Source organism: Betta splendens, chromosome 14, assembly GCF_900634795.4.
Source record: "Betta splendens chromosome 14, fBetSpl5.4, whole genome shotgun sequence".
Classification (NCBI taxonomy): domain Eukaryota; kingdom Metazoa; phylum Chordata; class Actinopteri; order Anabantiformes; family Osphronemidae; genus Betta; species Betta splendens.
Genome location: NC_040894.2, coordinates 5,446,566 through 5,465,946, shown reverse-complemented (window position 1 = coordinate 5,465,946; position 19,381 = coordinate 5,446,566). Strand labels below are relative to the sequence as shown.

The 19,381-nt window shown below is 48.9% G+C and overlaps 1 protein-coding gene across 10 annotated transcripts; it reads right to left on the bottom strand.

Moving 5' to 3' along the window:
* Positions 1-1,226: 1,226 nt before the first annotated feature.
* Positions 1,227-18,754, bottom strand: grik1a (glutamate receptor, ionotropic, kainate 1a). Of its 10 annotated transcripts, none has more exons than XM_029174047.3 (18): positions 18,118-18,673; positions 13,519-13,686; positions 13,174-13,431; positions 12,573-12,754; positions 11,980-12,033; positions 11,726-11,896; positions 11,448-11,591; positions 10,117-10,224; positions 9,694-9,738; positions 7,565-7,681; positions 7,165-7,368; positions 6,870-7,093; positions 6,345-6,463; positions 5,603-5,820; positions 4,410-4,635; positions 3,622-3,872; positions 3,110-3,254; positions 1,429-1,568 (listed from the first exon to the last, which is right to left on the bottom strand). In XM_029174047.3, the coding sequence occupies exons 1-17, from the start codon at positions 18,197-18,199 to the stop codon at positions 3,129-3,131; spliced, it is 2,697 nt and encodes an 898-aa protein (XP_029029880.1). In that variant the 5' UTR covers positions 18,200-18,673; the 3' UTR covers positions 1,429-1,568; positions 3,110-3,128. The 10 variants fall into 10 exon arrangements, 8 of the variants coding, with proteins under 8 accessions (XP_029029877.1, XP_029029876.1, XP_029029881.1 ...); XM_029174046.3 differs by having other exon boundaries at positions 1,432-1,571; XM_029174044.3 differs by lacking the exon at positions 3,110-3,254 and having other exon boundaries at positions 1,227-1,568.
* Between the last annotated feature and the right edge of the window lie 627 nt (positions 18,755-19,381).

Here is a 19,381-nt window from a genome sequence, read left to right as displayed (position 1 = left end):
ACAACTAAACACTATTACATTGGACTGAGTCCAATCCCAGAATTAATCTGAATACAAAAAAAAGGAAACTCATTACATGAAGAGATTAAGAAAAGCTCGGTCTAGTTCTCTTAGGATGCACACAAACAAGAGCATGCAGTCCCCTGAGAGAAATGTCACCCGGCTGAGGCCATTTATAAAGTATTTATCCACTTGCTCCGTCCTGTTTAAAATGTCACTGCATTAGCTGCTGAAAGCTGGGCATTATTGATTACTATCCACATTTAATTGCCCAACAAGCTCTATTTGCAGCCAGTTGACTTGTATTAACCAACTAGTTAGTTCCCGATAAACATTTAGTTTCAGTGTGTGCAGGAAGTGCAGTGAGATGAAAGGAGAGAGTCACTGAGTCAGACTCGTCAGGGAAGGAGATTAAATTGTTTCAGGAGGCAGAAGGACAAGGAGCAGTGAGTGTGAGTGAGCGCCTCCATTTTACTTCGTCTGATTAATTTATTTTAGCCTGAGGTCGGCTCCAGAGGACGACGAGCCCGGGGGATACGAGGAAGCAGGTGATGTATCGCGGAGCGTGAGGATGAAGTCGACGTTGGTCAATGAAAATGAAATAAATATTACTTCAAGAACATTCGGCTCTTTTGCGGCGTATTAGCGTCAACTTGATGTGTTGATGAAAGATCAGACGCCACGATTGATTAGTTAAATCCAAATGAGACACGATGACAGCCATCCATGTTCCACGTGTCCACGCTTGGGATTTTCCAATATGTTAATGAATGTTAATTACAGTTGTGTCTGTGGACAATTGTTTATTAGATTTCTAATGACTTAAATCTGCTGGTTGGCAATTTATATTTAATATATGATGTTCAAATGTATTAAGTGACTTTCTTTTTTTGAATGTGTCTTCCTCAGGTTTTTAAATTCAGTTCCTTCAAACTGGGAAAAACTTTTTGAAGAGACTTGTTGGAAAACACGGAAAAGTGTTTTGTCCTTGACCTCCTGCGAGTTTGACTCCTTTAAAAGTGGTTCCCTCTGTCTGCGTCTACCGCATCCGCAGCAGTTCAAACCCGCTGTATGTGCATCCGTGTGTGAGTGATGTCGGCGCTTGAAGGACGCGGAGCAGCAGGCGTGTTCCCGGCGTTCGGCTCAGTACCTGCCTGCACGCACACAGAAACACGCCGGCGCCAGCCACAAACAACAACGACCACAACAACGAATCAGACGACGGGTTGAAAAAATGCAAAAAAGTATTTTAAATCGTAAAATGTGAGATTGTCATACATTTACAGCTGTTTTAATATTAATCTGCACACAAGGCCAGGACGTCTACATTTAAAGTATAATAGTCAGCACAGTCACGTCGACATCAGTCATCGTCCACAGATAAGCGTCCGTCTCGCGGCTCAGCTGCTGGAGTCTCGCCTCCTCCCCTCCCTCTTCACAGCCAGCTTCGGCTGACAGAAGATGCACGTGGACCTGGCTGCGCTGTGTGGACGCGACCGCCTCCGGACGCCTCTGTAGCACTGCAGGGAGATGCCCAAGTCCTCCATCATGGTGCTCAGAGAGACGTACTGCTGGAGAGAGAGAGGGGGGGGGGGGGGGGGGGGGGGGGGGGGGGGGGGGTAGAGAGAGAGAGCAAAAGAGAGAGAGAGATAGAGGGGGAGAGAGAGAGAGAGGGGGAGAGAGAGAGATAGAGGGGGAGAGAGAGAGAGTGAGAAAGAGAGAGAGGGAGAGAGAGGGGGGAGAGAGAGAGAGAGGGAGAGAGTGCGAGTGAGAGAGAGAGGGGGAGAGAGAGAGAGAGAGAGGGAGAGGGAGGGAGAGAGAGAGAGCGGGAGAGAGAGAGAGAGCGAGAGAGCGAGAGAGAGCGAGAGGTGGAGAGAGAGTGAGGGCGAGAGAGAGACCAGGGTTAAGGCACCAGTAAAACCAACTTCCACTCAAGTTGAAGTTTTAAAAAGAAGCGTGACCGATTCGAGTGCTATTTTATTTAGCGGGGGAATTCAGCAGTGGCGTCCAGGAGGCTGCCTGAGGCTGAATGTGACCAGGCAGCCAATGAGTGCGGGTCAGCGGGACCGGGCCAACACCAGAAATGACATGCATCTGGAAAAGAGCTGTACGGATGTAACATGCAAACTCAGCTGTGTCGTCATGAAAGAGATGGAAGACAATGCGACGTCCCCAACGAGGAGCGAGGAATTCATAATATGCTAATTACTCGAAATTATCAAAGAGCGGGCGTCTGAAATGAGAGGCCCCGGGCCTATTTGATTCTGCAGAATAATACATTGCATCGAAGTCATTAATCTTCAATCGTGTTTATTTGCCCTTTCTCTTACTCTCCTCCTGAGGGTGCGCTCACTGGATGCATCTCACCAATTCTCATTCGCAGCACAAAGTCACGCCCCGTTTTTTTTTTTGTTTTTCCCGCCGGCCTCCGCATCCAGGGATCACAGTAGGTCTTCCTCTTTCATCCTCGGGCTTCGCCTTAGGCTTCTCAGATGAATACAGCTTCCTGCAGGGTTTCCCACGAACACCGGTAACACGCAGCATCAGTGGAACCTCACAGACTCAGACGCCACAGGACGAATTCGGGTTAAATATTCGGTCGGCGGTGGAAACCGGAGAATGATCATGGTCCAGTATCCTCCTTATAATATGATCTGCCTGATTAATAGTATTGATCATGCGACTGGACGACAAGGTCAGCCCTGTGGTGCAGTGAGGACCTTGAGCGTCTGTGTGTGTCTGCGATCCCATCCATCAGTGCCTCCGTTAAAACGGTGAGCAGTTATTTGGCCCCGTGTCAGGGGACACATTAACTCGGCGTGTTGTTCCATCACTGCCAACCCGACCGGTCGACCAAAGAGCTTAATGAGGGGGAAACCATTCAAACAACTTTGCCTATCTTTTGATTTCCCTGAAGGCCGGCGAAGTACACACAAACGCCTCCTCAGAACACGTAGGATGAATGAACCTGCTTGGGCTGGTATTAAAAGGCTACTCAACCAGTGCTAATGAAAAGGGAAACCTTCGAAGCGTTCAGGAAGCGGGCTGAAAAGAACTGGGCCTCGGTACCGAGGCGCAGGCGCACCGGGCCGGAGGGGAGCACACACACCTATGGTCTAAAGGTGCCGCTACTCGGTGTCGTCCCCCAGTAGCCGGCCGCTCTCCAGATCAGTGGACAGGGACGTGCCGGAGGACGAGGTGGAGCCCCGGCGCTGAAACTGACGCGACTGCACCCCGTAAAAGAAACAAAACGCCTGGCGCCGGCATGCGGGGGTGGGGAAACAAGAGAAGGGACGGGGAAGGAAAGAAAAGATGGGTTATAAACGCCAGTAATGACTGTCATGTTGAACAGACGACAGCAACGAAAGCAAATATGGTTTGGAGGAAATCATTGTTGATGAAGCAAACAACATCTACTGTAGAATAGGTCTCTAAAATTAAAAATATTAATTAAATGGAAATGAAAAGCCAAACAAATGATTGCTTGTTCTCAGCCTCTGGATGTATGAATTAGCATAAATATCACCGCGGTCTCACTTTGTCGTGTTATTACTGTACAAGCATCCTCTGAGTGGAAGACAGCGCTTCATGCAGCCACTGCTCCTCCTCCTCCTCCCCTACCTCCTCTATGTCCGCGTTCTTGCGGGCCTTGTAGATGAACTCGCCGATGGCCACGAACACTGACAGCACCAAACCGGCCGCCAGGACGATGAAGATGCCGCCGATGTTTTCCACGCCCAGAGCGTTGGCCTCTTTGTTGTCCTCCTCTGGGCAGCCGTTGCCCCGCCACCACTTCTCCTTCATCATGTGCAGCTTCCCCTCCTCCTGCAGCTGGAGGATGGCGATGGTCACTTTATCCCTGTACGGAGATCCTGGCGAGAGAGAGAGAGAGAGAGAGAGAGAGAGAGAGACGCCGCGCGGTCACGGGTGAGTCCTGCTCAACCTCAGCAGAATGAAAGACAGTCTAAGAATGATGCTAAGCACCGCGTAAGGAACCATCCAGCAGGTTGACTTGCATCCGGCTCCCAATCCACGAAACTGGCCCCAGACCTCAGGACCGTGTGCAGCCGGCAGCCGCGGCGGCGCTGTCGCACTCCTCAGGAATAAAAATGCTAATTCCAAGCAAATTGGAGCCTTAGATTAAACTCCTGTTCTCGCAACACAATTACCCAAAGGCCTTCAGTGCCTTTTAATGTTCTCAGAGGCGTTTATGTGAATCAGATTTGGGGCTGCGCTTTGCAACGTGCTCGTCGGAATTGTTAAACGCGCGCAGTCGATCACGTTTCCCTCACAAGGACATTTGGCAACTTTCTGTCAATAACCCTCTGCAACAAAATGCTCCAATATATCATCATAATATATCAAACTCTGATGAGCTCTGGTCACTGCTTCCATTCCCTCCCTCTTACCTATAGGCGTTCCCACCCCGTAGCCCTTGGAGTCTATGAGCCCCCCGATCTGCGTGAGGTTGCAGTTCCTCTGGCTGATGTACTCGATGCTGGTGGACTCCATCAGCATGGCGTAGTCTGTCGTCAGCACCCGCGTGATGCCCTCCTTGTTGTTTTTGACCAGCGCAGTGTTTTGCCTGCTGCTCATGAACGTCCACATCTTCTCGTAGGTCGAGATCTTCGATTTCTGGCAAAGGAGAAGCAAAGGGCTCACGCGTGTGCACGAGTGCAAGGGGTACGTGCACATTAATGTCATCATAAGCCAGATGTCTTGACTCATCGCGGCGCCGCGCATGCACATGCGTGTGTTTCTCCTCGCTCAGTCAGAGAAAATGGGACAGCTGTGTTCTAAATCTCCTCCAGCTGATTCAATTTGTTCGAGCCATCAACACAGCCTGCTTCGCACTATCCAGGCAGCCGTAATCACTGGCTGCAATCTGGGGGGGATAAAGCCGCGCACGGATCACCCCTGCTGAGCCACCAGGATGCAGAGCGAGTGGGTGGCAGTGGGGAAGGAAACATCAGCACACGGATGAATTATAGAATACAAACTAACAAGGTGACATGTGTGCTAAAAGTACAAAGACGCCAAAACACAAGCAATCGTACACTATACACAAACACAGACAGACAGACAGACAGACGCACGCACGCACGCACGCACACACACACACACACACACACACAAAGGTACGAATGCAGGAGAAACACAGATGATCAGGCAGGACGGAACCTTAAACCTGCCTTTAAACTTTACTTAAGTAGACACTTTATCTAAAGCAGCAGGATCAACTTGGGTTCAGGGTCTGAGGACATATTAACATTGACTGGAGGAGCTGGGGATTGACACGTCGACCCTCTAATTATTGGATGATCCCTAAACCTCCTGAGTCATAACTGCCTCTTTTTGTCTGTAAGCTTCTTATGAAGCATCTCTGTCTACACTTGAGATTATATAATTATAGGAGGGTAATACAGCAAATTATACATTATATACTGTAGATAAGGTCTTTCTATGGATTTTTAAAGCAATACTAAAAGAACTTTTCAAATTTGCCAATGTGAACCTAATGGAAGTTCGCGTTTCCAAAACCGGATACTTCAGTATGGTAGTTTCAACTATTACTTAAAGACTCTAGATGCATCAACTGTACCTTGAAGAAGGTCATAGTGGACCCGTCCCTCACGGCCCCGTACTCGATCCTGGTCTGTTTGGCCAGGTCGTCTGCCGAGTCGATGGGCGCGTCCATGCGCTCCACCGTGAGGAAGGCGGCCAAGTTGGCGGTGTAGGAGGAGATGATGATGAGCGTGAAGAACCACCATATGCCTCCCACTATACGAGTGGACAGAGCCTTCGGCATCAGCTCAGAGCCTGGAGGCACACGGTAAAGACACACACTAAGGATCAGATTAAGTGGCGATAGAGAAGTTCAGGAGGTTGTAACCAGAGTGGATTTGCAGCGGGTGCCATTTTTTGCACTTTCAAAAAAGTCTACGCCACAAAAAATAATGGAAAGTATTGACATTTTTCCAAAGCAAGGCTGCACGACCACTAATGTTATCTTAATAGCTGGATTCACATTAGAGTTCAAATAGGATTTTCATCCCCCAAAATGAAAAAGTGAACATCTCTCCATGCAGTGAAAAGTCATCTATTGTAGATCGCATATAATTAACTTGTTGTAGCATGTTTGCAATGATCAGAAGTGAAATAGGCATCAAATGGACTTACAGCTCACACATTAGTACAGATTACTACAGACTAATCTGGTTTCTGGAGTCTTAAACCTGCAGCAGCCTCTTTATTGAGGCTGCTGCAGGTTTGTTTTTCTGACCAAACCCCTCATTTTAGGTGTAAGCACCGTTTCCCTCCTCGGAGCAGGGGAGCGCTTGTACCTTGTCGCATGAGGGCCCCAATCCCAAACCAGAAGCTGTTGAGCAGAGTGAAGTTGTTCTGTATCAGGGTGGAGGACGGGTTGCACGGATGCGGGTTGTACCACTCATAGGGCGTGAACCTGGAGGACCAGAGGAGACGGGATTGCAACGCATTCGAATGTGCGACGGACGCGCTGCAGCTAAACTCTAAGTCGCCGCGTCGCAGGCTTCCAGGTATTTCAGTGCATTTTGATTTGCATTTTAATTTCCACAACAAATCAATTTCTCTTACAGGTTGCTAGGTGCTTGTAGGGGGTTTTGTGCACTGCAAAGAGCAGGCTGCAATTACTCCTGGATACTTAAGCCCAACAGTAGAAGCCAATTTGCTAAAAGCATATTTTTGGTTATTTCAGAATAACTTCACAAAATTACAGATTTGTTGAGGTACTGTCACGACTCAGACATCCACCGGAGTCTGTTTTCCTGAAAATGCCCAGAGCTGTCATGCATTCTACCTCCATCCCAGGCATCGATCCGGGGTCTCACCTCGCGATCACAAACAGCACGCAGCTAACGCCCGTGCAGGCCAGCAGCACGTACATCCAGATGTCCGGGGACAGGGGGTTGAGGAAGGAGAACACGCCCGGGTTGGTGCCGTTGGGCTTGCGATACAGGATGCTGATGCCCAAGGTCATGAAGGGCTTGGAGAAGTCGATGACCTTCTCTCTGACGTAGGTGATGGTCAGCGGAGCCACAGCGAGGTCTGCGACCTGAAGGAGCGAGAGGCTGAATGAAGGCGTCTGGTTATAGGAGATGGTTCCTTCTTTTCACTTGCACTCACGTGGTCGATCAGCTCCCGCACCATCCCGTTCCACTCCCCCTTGTCGTTCTGGGCGCCATATTTCCCATCAGCCACCAGTCGGACTTCATAGGTGAAACCCAGGATGTTGGAGAGCTCCTTCAACAGGTCCAGACAGTAGCCCTCGAAGCGATCGTTCCCCGACAGCTCCTTGTCGGACTTTTTATACATCACATACGGATTCTCCTGCATGAATAAAATGAACGAATTATATTTGAATTTGTAAATGCACTGATTGAAACTATGCAAATCTCAGCATCAGTTCTCCATCAGCTTCTCCGTCCATTATAACCTCCCCTCCTGTCCCTGTATGCGTGTGCTGTGCCTCCCATACACTATGCACCCTCCTTTCCTCAGTCCTCTGTTTAACCTTCCTGCTCACCAGGATCGTGGTGACAATAAGAGTCCTATTAGCCAGAGAGTCTGTCACATTGGTATTCTTGTCTCGGGTGGTCTTCTCCGTCAGGTTCATCCCCCTGTACGAGTTCCACACGGCAATCTGGAAAGACAAACAGAGCCCGGGCTTTATTGGATGGCGCTTTTGTCAGAACCGCAGGGAGTGGCGGAACATTTGACACCTGCTACCGGAGTCACGGTGCAAGGCTCGGCTTCCACCTTCTGCTCCGTTTTCCTTTACAACGTCCTCTTTGCTCTGATTATTCTGAGCAAAGCTTAGTTTTCTCTGTGGCGAACATGAAAATGAAGAGACAACTAGTCGAGGGTACAGCTTCTCTGCTCAAAGTCAATATCGCTGTTGTGTGCATCGATTTACCTCACGCTCAGATACTGAAAATGTTGTGCAGCTGAGACAATCAAGCTGTTTATCACAACTATTGAAACTAAGCAATTTCTGCATGATGAGGAGCTGCTTTGCTTCTGAGCGAAGAGGCACGCCAGCATTTATATCTGAAATAAATGAAAAGTCGCCAAAATGTGCATGCTACCGTTAAAATATGGGAGCTCTAATACAGCTCTAAGTGACACTGAGGAGCTGACACACACCAGCAGGGACAGCGTGAAGGAGGAGGTTGAGGGTGAGACAGGGTCCGGGAGCCGGGGAGCGGCCTGACGTCGGCGTAGAGCGTCCGGTTCATCCGACCAGGCGCTATAATCCAGAGTTATCAGATTAGAACAGGCGTCTGGCAGCTGGACTGTGACCCTTTCAAATTCCAATCCTCTCGCCGGTTAAGAACTGAGCAAAGGTCAGGTGAGGTCACGGTATTGATGCAATGAAGTTAAGTGCATTACATGATTAGGATTCATTACTAGCGGAGCCAAAGCGCGAGGTGCAGACATGCTTCGTTTCCTTCTGGCCACTCGTAACGTGAACCAACCGGGACTGAAATTGAATATTTCAAGTCAGAACCAATGAGCTATGCGGAGGATGAGTGCACAAAGGCACCTCTTAAGTTGAGGCACAGGCATGTTCTTTACAATGGGGCTATCTGGGGTTACTTATTAGGAAAAATAACAGGCGCTTCCCTCATTACGCTCTATCTTATTCTGTTCACAGCAGCCACACGCGTCGTAAATGTGTTCCCTTATAACCTTGCTAAAAGCCCTCCCTATCTCCACTGTGCCACTTTTCGCGGGAGTCCAAGCAGCGCAGGAGTCAATAAATCTGTCTTATCGCTGAACGCCGCAGATGAGGAACCCGGAGAACGGGGCTGGATTTAATTAATTGCATTGTTCTCAATCCCAAATATAAATGGGTGTAAGAGCAATATTTCGGGAGGTAGTTTGGTCTGAGACTGTGCGGTTTTACTAAATCCAGCTCATGTTGTATGTTTGTCAAACTGCGAAAAATAAAGCACACGGTCATCATCTCCTAAACCTTTAAGTCATGGATTTACTGTGTATAGGCCTTCGAAATTTATCATGCACAGCAGAGCGGCTCCCAACAACAAAGTGTGCCACAAGAGCTGACAGACGTTCTGCTTTATGCTGGGAGTAAAATGTTATCTGCGAATCGGAAAGCTCATCTCCATCCAGAACCAAATCAAACTGGAAACGCGTTACGAACCGAGCGGGAGCCATATTAGGCCAGGCCGAGACTAAGAGAGGAAGAAAGTTGTTTCCAGAGTCAACAACTTGAAGAGGAAAGACTTTATTTTGACTTTGCTTAGCTCCACAGCTCCATGTTTAGCGTTCAGGAACTGCAACGCACTGATAATTCATGTTTCTCGATCATGAAGACAAGCGTTTCATGTGCTTAACATATGTTTCCTCTGAGGTGGAGACTTCTGACGGGTAAAAGCACGGAATGTAATTAAAATCACATACACACGGCCGCATCGGCACCTCGACAGCTGCTGTCAGCCTGCAGCCAGAGCTCGACCCGATGAAGTTCTGACAGAGGCCAAACAAAATGTGGAACGCACAACATGGCAGCGCTGTGCACAAGATCAGCGGAGGGGAACCGAGTCGACGAGGCGGGGAGCGGGTGAGACGGGGAGGGAGGGAGGGAGGCAAACACCAGACGCCCGGACCAAACGAGGGACTGGCACAAACCTTGATCCACCTTTTGGTGAGTCGACTTCCGCCCTCGACAATTCCCTTTAGAGAAGGTGAGCACGGACGGCAACGGGGGCAACGCAGCAAACAGCGTGGGAGAAGAAGAAGCGTCAGTGGATCCTAGGATTATTTATATTGAAGGCCGAGGAGATGTGACGCAAATAAAATGATGAACTCACACACACACGCACGCACACACACACACACACACACACACGCACACACACACGCACGCACACAAACACACACACGCACGCACATGCACACTAACACACACGCACACACGCACACACACACACACGCACACACGCACACACACACACACACACGCACACGGCCTAATGGAAGGAATCAGGAGCCGGCCAGCGCAGAAGCAGCATGAGAGTGGTGTAATTAGGCTGTTTCAGCGTCTGCGCTCACCCTGGCGGTGCCGTCCTCTTTGAGGCTGATGATGTCCAAATCAAAGTCCCTCCTCAGGCCGTCCGTCTTATTCAGAACAATGTGGCCCGTCAGTCCATCCCACTGAGCCTGCGGAGCACAAACGTAGAGGTGAGTTCTACAGATCTGAACCAGACTCTTTGAAATGTGCTCCCTGTAGATCGTCGGCCACTGTCCACGTGCAGATGCCTGCTGTATTTGCATAGACCTGCACTTAAAAAGTCTGAATCATGTTGAAAAGAACTGAACTATGGGATGACAGAAGAGAATCAAATCTTCTTTCTCGTGTGAAAATTGAGTTTTCATTTTTTTTTTTTGCGTCTCTCCCCAATTTAAGACACGTAAGCAGAGTTCTGCATCTCTGCATCGTTTTCTGAAAAAGATTAGAGCAGAGAAAATCAATCAGAATATATCAGAAACAAGACGCGGAGCGAACCGCGTTGCTGCATCGGCTGAAATGAACATCTGAAGATTTTCATCTGCCATAAAATGATGCACACTTTAAAAAAAAAATCATTTGTGTTCATAGATTAAAAAAGAATTCCCTTCATTTTGTCCACAGAAACGCGCTGAAACCGCACCATAAATAACTCACGGACAGGTTACAGTGCCCGGGGTTTAATTTTACTCGTTGAAATGAAAGCGGTGTCCTCATATTGTGCGCTCTGTTGTCAGAGAAGCTTTTTAATTGAGTGCTGTGTGAGACATATTACTGGCTCTTGCCATCATAAAGGCTCTTATCGAGTGATGAATAGCGCAGGAGGGCCGACGCTTCAAAGGATGGACAGTAGCAAAACAAAATGGAAAGCTGTAGGAGAGAGACGGCGGGAAGCAAAGAAGAAAACGAGCGCGGGAGCGGGCGGGCGAGCGAGCGAGAAGGAGGATGTGAGGGGGATAATAGTGAGGGGATTGAATGATAATGTTCCCTATCCATGGCAGGCAATGGTCCTCTGCTGGATTTAAGACTTAAGAGATCAAAACACTTGTGCATCAAAGGCCTCATTTCTGTCTGTAGGCATCCAGCGCGGCTGTCAGGCCGGGCCACACGCTTTCAACTTATAAGTACATAAATAGCGTACGTTTTCATGTTGTGTACCCTCAGAAGCTCGGCACGGCCTGTCGGAAGGAGCCATTACAGCGACGCATCACCCCCGACGATCTGACATCCACTTTTGATTCATTTTACACACAGGAAAAGGAAGGATCTCATCCAAAATGCGCGGTGGTTGAGTTAAAAGCCACAGCGGGGGGTGGGGATGGTGGTGGGGGGGGGGGGGGGGGGGGGGGGGTCTCTGGAGTCACGCTTATCTGACCTCTTTGAAGAGGTTCATGAAGCGCGGTCCGAAGCGCCACGGCTTGTGGCGGTGGCACTGCAGGGAGCTGACGGTCATCTGCGTGGCCCGCTGCGACGCCACGGCCACCATGAACACGGCGTCGTACATCAGGGCGGCGTCCGTCTGCAAAGCAGGAGGCGCGAGAAGGAGGCTAAGCGGGACGCAGACCCCCGAGCAGGACGACATCACACCAAGATAAAAATAAAAAAAAAACACATGCTGGAGGTTTGTAATGTGAAACTACAGGCCGGGCTCACGGTCATGACTCCGTCCATCAGCCCGCTTTCCTGTTTGGGCCCCTGCAGCCGTTCACCCGCCCACTTGTCCATGGTGGCGGCGACCCACGGGTCGTCTATGTTCAGCAGCCTGAAGCCCGTCATGTTGACGCCGCTGTAGCGGTACGGCTCCAGGTCCAGGGCGAACAGGTCCTGGGAGGGGACAGGAGGTGGAGGAGGTGAGTCCACATGCGAGCGCGCGATGTGCTCCGCGGCCGCGCTGGCTCTCAGCTCACCAGAGTCGTGAAGAAGAAATGGTAGTACTCCGTCATCATCCCCATTGAGGAAAGCTGCCAAATGAGAAGACAGTGAGGCGCTGGTGCTTCCATCAAACGCAGCCAGTCCTTTTATTTCATCCTTCAAAGCTGAGCGTGCAACTTTACAGAGATAAGGAGGAATTTAACTCAGCTAAATGTTTACTCAAGTGCATTGTTTACGTAATGTCTCTATTTCCAGTGACGGCAAATGAGCACAAACTGGATGAAAAGCACCAGGACAGACGCAACTTTTTAATGATGCAGGAACTTTCCGTATTTTCAGTCCTTGGGGATGTTCGAATCATCAAACCCAAGAATAGTCGCAAATATATTTTTAAGCATCTATGCTAATTTCATCAATCATCCACTGTACATTAGCTTCCAAGTTAAATGAGCTCCGCCTAAGCACTAACAGCCCATGTGATGGTGAATGAGCTGAGGGTCATTTACAGTAAAACTTTTTACACTTCCAGGTTTTTACTTGATAAAGTTTTTGGTAAACGAGGCAACGGGAGCAGAGTTTCAACAACAGTCACATCTGCGTCGCATCTGCGAGGTACGTCAACGGGCACCTGCTTCAGCAGCTCTGCAGCCATGCGATAGGAGCAGTCGAAGATGATGAAGAACTCCTTGTCTTTCTTCAGCTCCTTGAGCAGCGGCCGGGCGTCCTGGTTGCCCGGCGTGAGCTGCCGGATCTTCACCTTCAGGTTGAACTTCGCCGGGGCCTTGATCAACTCCTGCATCCGCATCAGACCTAATGAAAAAAGATGGCGCCCCTTGTTTGTGTTGTCATGCCAAAACCCCCCCCCCTCCCCAAGGTCGGCGTCCTGTTCAAGGACCCAGCGAGGCTCGTCTTCGCCGTTGCGGGGAATCGAACCGGCAAACTGAGGGCCGTCGAGCAGATAAGCTGCATCCCGTCCCTCGTTTCACCTCCCACATCCCCCAGACTCTCGCTGTGCAGGTGTGACATTTTAGAAAAATGAATTTCTGATCAAAAATGAAAGGAAAAGAAAATCCATAAGCTATGACATTTCAACGGCAGCGCTCCACGTCGTCCTGCTGGTGGCAACGTTTGATCGGCAACAGATTGGGTTCAATGGGCACCGTGAGGCGTTGCCCTTTGACCTCTTCTACCTCGAACCTCCCGCTGGGAGGTTCCTGGCCCCACTATACCTGTGCTGTCCTCATAAACCACCGTCAGCTTCCTCCATTTGAAGAAGGTCACCACGTCCAGGATGGCCCTGGCGATGGCCGTGTACTCCGGGTACAGGTTGATGAAGAAGGTGTCCTTGTTGTCCACCGACGGGTGCTTCCAGCGGGTCTGGATGTGAGGGACCTCCAGGGCGTTGCAGATGGACTGAACGGCGCTGACGGAGGAGCTGTGGGAGGGTCCGAACACGGCGACCACCCCGAGAGCCAGCTGGTCACACACTGGGGGCAGAGAAGCAGAAAAAGCATGGGTGTCTCCTGGGAAACACCACGAGGGGAACCTGAACGCATCGCAGCTTCACACAGTACCTCTCCGAGAAGCCTCGAAGCCGTCAAAGAGGTTGATCCTCTGAATGTCGTAGGTGAGGGTGGTGTTGGGCATCAGCGTCTTGTTGCGGTTTATGTTATTCACGGCGAACTTGAACGCCAGCTCGTCCATGCTCACCAGCTCGCTTTCCCGCGTCTCAAAGATGCCCCCTGCGCATGGAGACGAAGCACCGCGGCTCTAATAACACAGCATCTGCCACAAACAATGCCAGCGCGATAACGGATCTCAATTTAATAGGTTCTGCAGTCGCGTGTGGGTTGAGGAATTATGCCTGCTTAAAATCCCAACAAGCCACAGACACCACACGCGACATTAAGTCTGATGAGGAGCAGGAAAGACGCCAGAAACCGAGAGCAGGGTGAAAAATGTCTGCGAGGAACAGAGCAAACAGTCCGAAAATCCCATGAATAGATTTCACATTTGCATCCACAAGTGGCTGCTGTAAAATCAATAAATCAATAAAGGTAATAAATATATACAGTAAGTTGGAGTCTGCGTTGGAGCCGAGTCCTTTTCCCACAATTCACAAAAGCCAAACAGTCGTATGTCTTCAGCGAAGGAGACGGGATGTGCAGACTTTTTACATAAAAAGCAAAATACTGTCTGCATGATTACACACTATCTGACGTCAGGGCAGTGATTTCAGATCGTTTCACCCCAGTCATAAACAAAGCTATAAAGATGTGATGTCTGCAATAAAAGCATAATATTTGTAGTTCTGATCGTTCCTGCTTCAGTTTCACATGAGCAGAGATTTCATTTATTTAATTCCCACAGAAACCTGTAAATTTTCAGGAATATTAAATGTGCAATTTTTTTTTCAAAGGCATAAAGTATTTTGTAAAGTGGGGAAAAAGGGCTCAACGGTGCCTTTGAGTCAGCGCCCCCCCCGTCTACCATGCGGGGATTCAAGGCCGGCGTTCGGAGCGCGGCACCGACCAGCTGTCAGCAGCTCCGCAGAAACAATGGAGCTCGGGCTTCTGACATCGCCCCCAAACGTCTCATCAGCATCCTGTCATCTTCCAGCGGAAGATGCGAGGCGTCGGCTCAAACGCAGGAAAGAGCAGGAAATAAAAAGGGCTTTAAGAGCTCCTTGGTTCAAAACAGACTCTTGAAAGCTGAGTCAAGTTGAATCAGTCGGGGCCGGAACAAAAAAAAAAAACGTGAAATGGGCAATTTGAAGGAAGATGGAGAATGGAGAGTGGACCCGTGAGCAACACTTATAAACCAGTTTAAATGTGCTCTGACATGTCTGCACAGGCAGGTTCGCATTCACAACCTGCATAACCCCCACATGTGACCCCCTCAGTGTTAGTAACAGTAATAACCGAATCTTACTGCTGCAGTGACAAAATAAAAGACAAAAGCTGGAGAACAAACGCGAGCCGTGTGCCAAGCTGTCAGTCAGCCGATCAATCAGCTCAACAAGCCGCCGGGGAGATAAAGATGTTTGTGTGCACTGAGGCTATCGTGTCATCCATACTTCACCTACTAAATTACAAATAATTATGTTCAGCATTAGTCACGCTTGGTCCTCTCTCGCGGAACAGTTTGAACTCTGCTGTTGGTTGGAACTGCTGCTCATAAAAACGGGACTCTTCAAAAACAAGGTGTTTTTTTTTTTTTTTTGCTTTCAAATGAATAAATGTACCTCGCAGCAGTAAAAGCATCCATTTATTCATTCGGTTAACACATAATGAGGAATAATTTGCCCCAGGACACATCCATCTGTCCTGAAAGACAGCGCAAATGGACTCCATGGACCCAGAAACGCTGTTTAACATGCATCTGGGGTTTTTCCAGGTAGATTTGATCTGCATAAAATACAATCACACTCAACAGTCATGGAGGCTGGTTTAAACACAGGGAGGCTCATTATTAAACTGAGGATGACTGTAAACATGAAATATAATTGTTGTGATTAATACTTGTAGGAAGAAGTTTGCTTTCAATCTACATAAAGATATTCTTGACTTATTGTTTGCACAAATGACATGAACATTTTTATTAGCCGGCTTCTACAGCGCGTTGCCGTCAGCCTGCCACAGTTCCAAGAAAATGACTGATTCACACATTAAAGATTGAAAACTGAATAATTAATTGGTGATTATAAGCAGCACGGGCGCATTAGCATACAGATTGTTTGCACGAGCAAACTTCAACATCAAAAAAGCGACGCTGAGAATCGCCCGCTCCTGGTTTGAGCAAACGCAGGAGCGCACGAGAGCTCCCATTTCGCTGACAGTGACAGAAACTGTTGACGTTCCAGTGAAAGCGAGGGGCAGCCGTGCACCTCTTCCAGCTACAGGCTGCAGGAAAGGCGTCTGTGTGGTGAACGGGAAGGGGCTCGTGTCAACATTGAACGGCACACGTGTCACTATCCTGCTGCTCTGGATGCGAAGGAACACACAAATACAAGGGGAAGATTGTGTTCCTGACAATAAATGGAGGGTCGAACACGCACAGGATGCAAATCAGAGATGCAGAGAAGTTGTCCTACATCAAAACATCTTTAAAATAACTAATAATAGACTAGAAATCAACTGTGATGCAACATCTGGCTAATAAACATGTGGCTGCGGCTTCTGTCACAGACCACGGCTTCCTTTTCAGTCCCCATCGCTGCAAATTCATGAATTTTTCACATTAATCGGACACAAGTGTCATTCAGTCAGGCAAATGACACCACAGAACTGTGACGCCTTCGCTTCCCATCCCCGACGCCATCTGCATATCACACGCGACGCCTCATGAGACCCGTACAGTGAATGCAACTCGAGCTGAGCTCGTTCTGCAGCCGCAGCCAGTGCGAAGGTATTTTGTGTAAATATCACTGGCACAAGTGGAGCCAACTTTCCAGAACTTGGCAATTTGGGAGAACACAGTGGATTCATTTGTCTTTCTAATGGCTAAAGCACCTGAATTTAATCGAGCAGGTGCCCTTTTATAGTTATTTTATAAGTTGAAGCTGCGATTTAATGAAATCTATTTGGTTTAAGGAAAACTTAACACCTGGAGCCCAGATTTGCAATTCTGTAATTTCTTTTCACACTTGTGCGATGATGATGTTAAAGGGGAGCGTATTGGGTTTTGTCATTGGGTTCAATGAGCCGAACCATCAAAGAGCACTGCTCTTCAATGGTGCTGAATATGAATGTGTGACCCAGAGCTAAACTCCAGCTCATAAAACCCCAGCGCGTGCAGCTCTCGACTGCACCCGGCAAAATGAGCAAACGGCGTCCACGCTCGACGGAGCTGTAAAACGCCGACCAGCCTCCATCAGGGGGTCATCGGCGTGGTCCAAACGCAGCCCAGACACAAATATGAAGCGCAAAAATATGATGAATGATGAGGTTTGAGGCTGTTTACGCCCAATTCCTGTATTTTTAACAACGCAGCATTGTCTCATAAAGACACAAATTATTATTCGAACGGAGAACAGTGTCTTCGGGCCGTCTTAAGCTGATCATCAATCCCACCCACAGGAGATTCTGTGGTGGTGCCCTTGGGCTTAAAAGCCAAGCTGCCCTGTCAGAACCAGCTAACGCACGCATTTGTCACCTAAACGTTGGCTCACAACTTGGCATCCAAAAAAAAAGGTTTTATTTTGAACTATAAACCAGTAATATCCTGTGCATATGTTGTTTACGGCGTCGTATTTACCACATACATTATTCACTGTATAATATCAAACACTAGGAATTAGAACCGGCGACTGCAAGGCTGTGATTTAAAGCATAAACAGACACAGGGCCAGTGTTTATCAAACCTCCACTGGTCTTTGTCTCTCCAACTTTAGAGCAGGTGGCAGTGACACCAATTCCCAATTTATTCAGGCAATTAAATGCACAAATTACTGTTCGACTATGGTCTGATTTAAAGGCTGAAAATGAGACGCTGGGATAATGAACAGAGCCCACAGCGTTAACAGCCCCCTCCTGTCCAATCAAACCTGGGTGAAGTTCTGTCACCGCTGTTATTACGGCTGCATGGCCTGCGACAGCGGGACCGGGGCTGATCACACCGCATCCATCCCAGCGACGGACAGGTTTCAGGATTTGTGACGATCTGCTGCTGCACGTGTAAAAATAGTGCGGAAAATACAAAACCATGAGAATATTTCATTCATCAAAAGCATTTAAAGAGGCAAAAGTACCATCATCCATCATTTGCTTCGCACCCGGTGAGCTGAGAGGACGCAGGTGCAGGCACCTCCACCGGACAGACAGACAGACAGACAGACAGACAGACAGACAGACAGACAGACAGACATGTGTAAATGGACCATTGGGGAGTAAAGTGAATTTGCCTCTTAGATAACCGGGGGCAAGTAATCCCATAATCAGTTTTAGTGGGATACAAAGCTCATAGTAACCACTGAACAAAAGCTAAGGGGGATCACAACACTGCGTTTTCACACCGAACAGAATATATACAAAAGTGCAAATGAACAAAAAGTCAAAACAGGCAGAATGAGGCAAGCGCCGTTGTTTCTGAGCGCCGCTCTCAGCACCCAGGTGCGGCGGCGTGCGGTCGCTCGGCACCGCGCGTAAAACAGCGCGAGCAGCTGTTGCGCTTACCGATCCTGAGGACCTGCGCGGAGCTCAGGCACAGCTGCGCCGCGCAGACGACAACGAGGAAAAGTGGCTTTCCTTCCCCCATAGTGCTCCGGGTGACCTCGCCGCTAGTTCTGGCGGCATGACACGGAGAAGCGACCTCCGTCCGAGCGGCGGAGCCCCCGACGCGCCGTTCCAGCGCGCTGCTTAAGTTTCATGCCCGATCCGACCCTTTTCCACTCGGCATTCCTCCGACGCAACAAAGATGAAATAAAAAAAAAAAAACCCGATGAGGGAAAATATCAAGGATCCAGTTTGGACAACAAAATGCATTCGAACAGGTCGAGGAAACAGGTCCAGTTGTTCCACTCATCAGTCCGTGCGTCTCAGACGCAGGAGAAACCGGTTGGAGAGTGGAGTGAGCGCGCATCGGCGTCAAAGGAGCTAAAATTTGGCTAACATCCGGTAATGTCTTTCAAAATAAAGGGATATAGAAAACCACCTGTTCCTCGAGGTATTGTTAGTACTGGTGGTTTCAAACTCCTACATCCTTTGACTGACTTTACACCACCTGTGCCAGAGTCTTTACATCCTCTAAATAATGCCTGGCTTTTATTTTGAAGACAGGGCAGTTTTTATGCTGAAAGCACCCGTGGTCTAATTCTCGTTATCTCTGGCTATTTGGCCTTCATTCGGTTTGGATTAGGGAGCAGATGGATTGGCAGCGGTTCCTCCACCGGTCCTGATGAGAGCAGAGTAATCTTCAGGTTACAGGGCAGAAGCCAGATTATCTCCCACTGCAGAAAAGCAAGGTCTTTATCTCCCGGCCCCACTGGACGCTTTCCCATCTTGCACCTTGCCTCTTGAAACTGCTTAAATAACAGTTGGGGTAAGTGATGTCACCTGATTCAGTGGTGTGTCCGAAAATGACTGATTTTTGGGGCCACGTGCACGGTTTGTGGGCCGCTGTCTGATTTCCTGACATTCAGCCCATTCCCTGTGCCAACCAGGCCGCCGTCTCCTGGCCCCCAGCGAAATTTATGTCAAAACTGACATTTTGTTTATCACACTGTTTGTGGACTCTCTCAAAGGTGGGAGCCAAGTGATGTGAGAAAAACCTGCCAAATCAACTTGGAGCCCTGTCAAAAAAGAGCCTATGGACAAACATAATTAAGTCGGGAAAATGACCACCCCGTTTCTCCAGGAGGAGTCTTTGGGCAGCAGACCTACGCCAGACCAGCCTGATATGAATACAGAGCAGAGCTGTGCCTTGTGGAGCTTCTGTTCT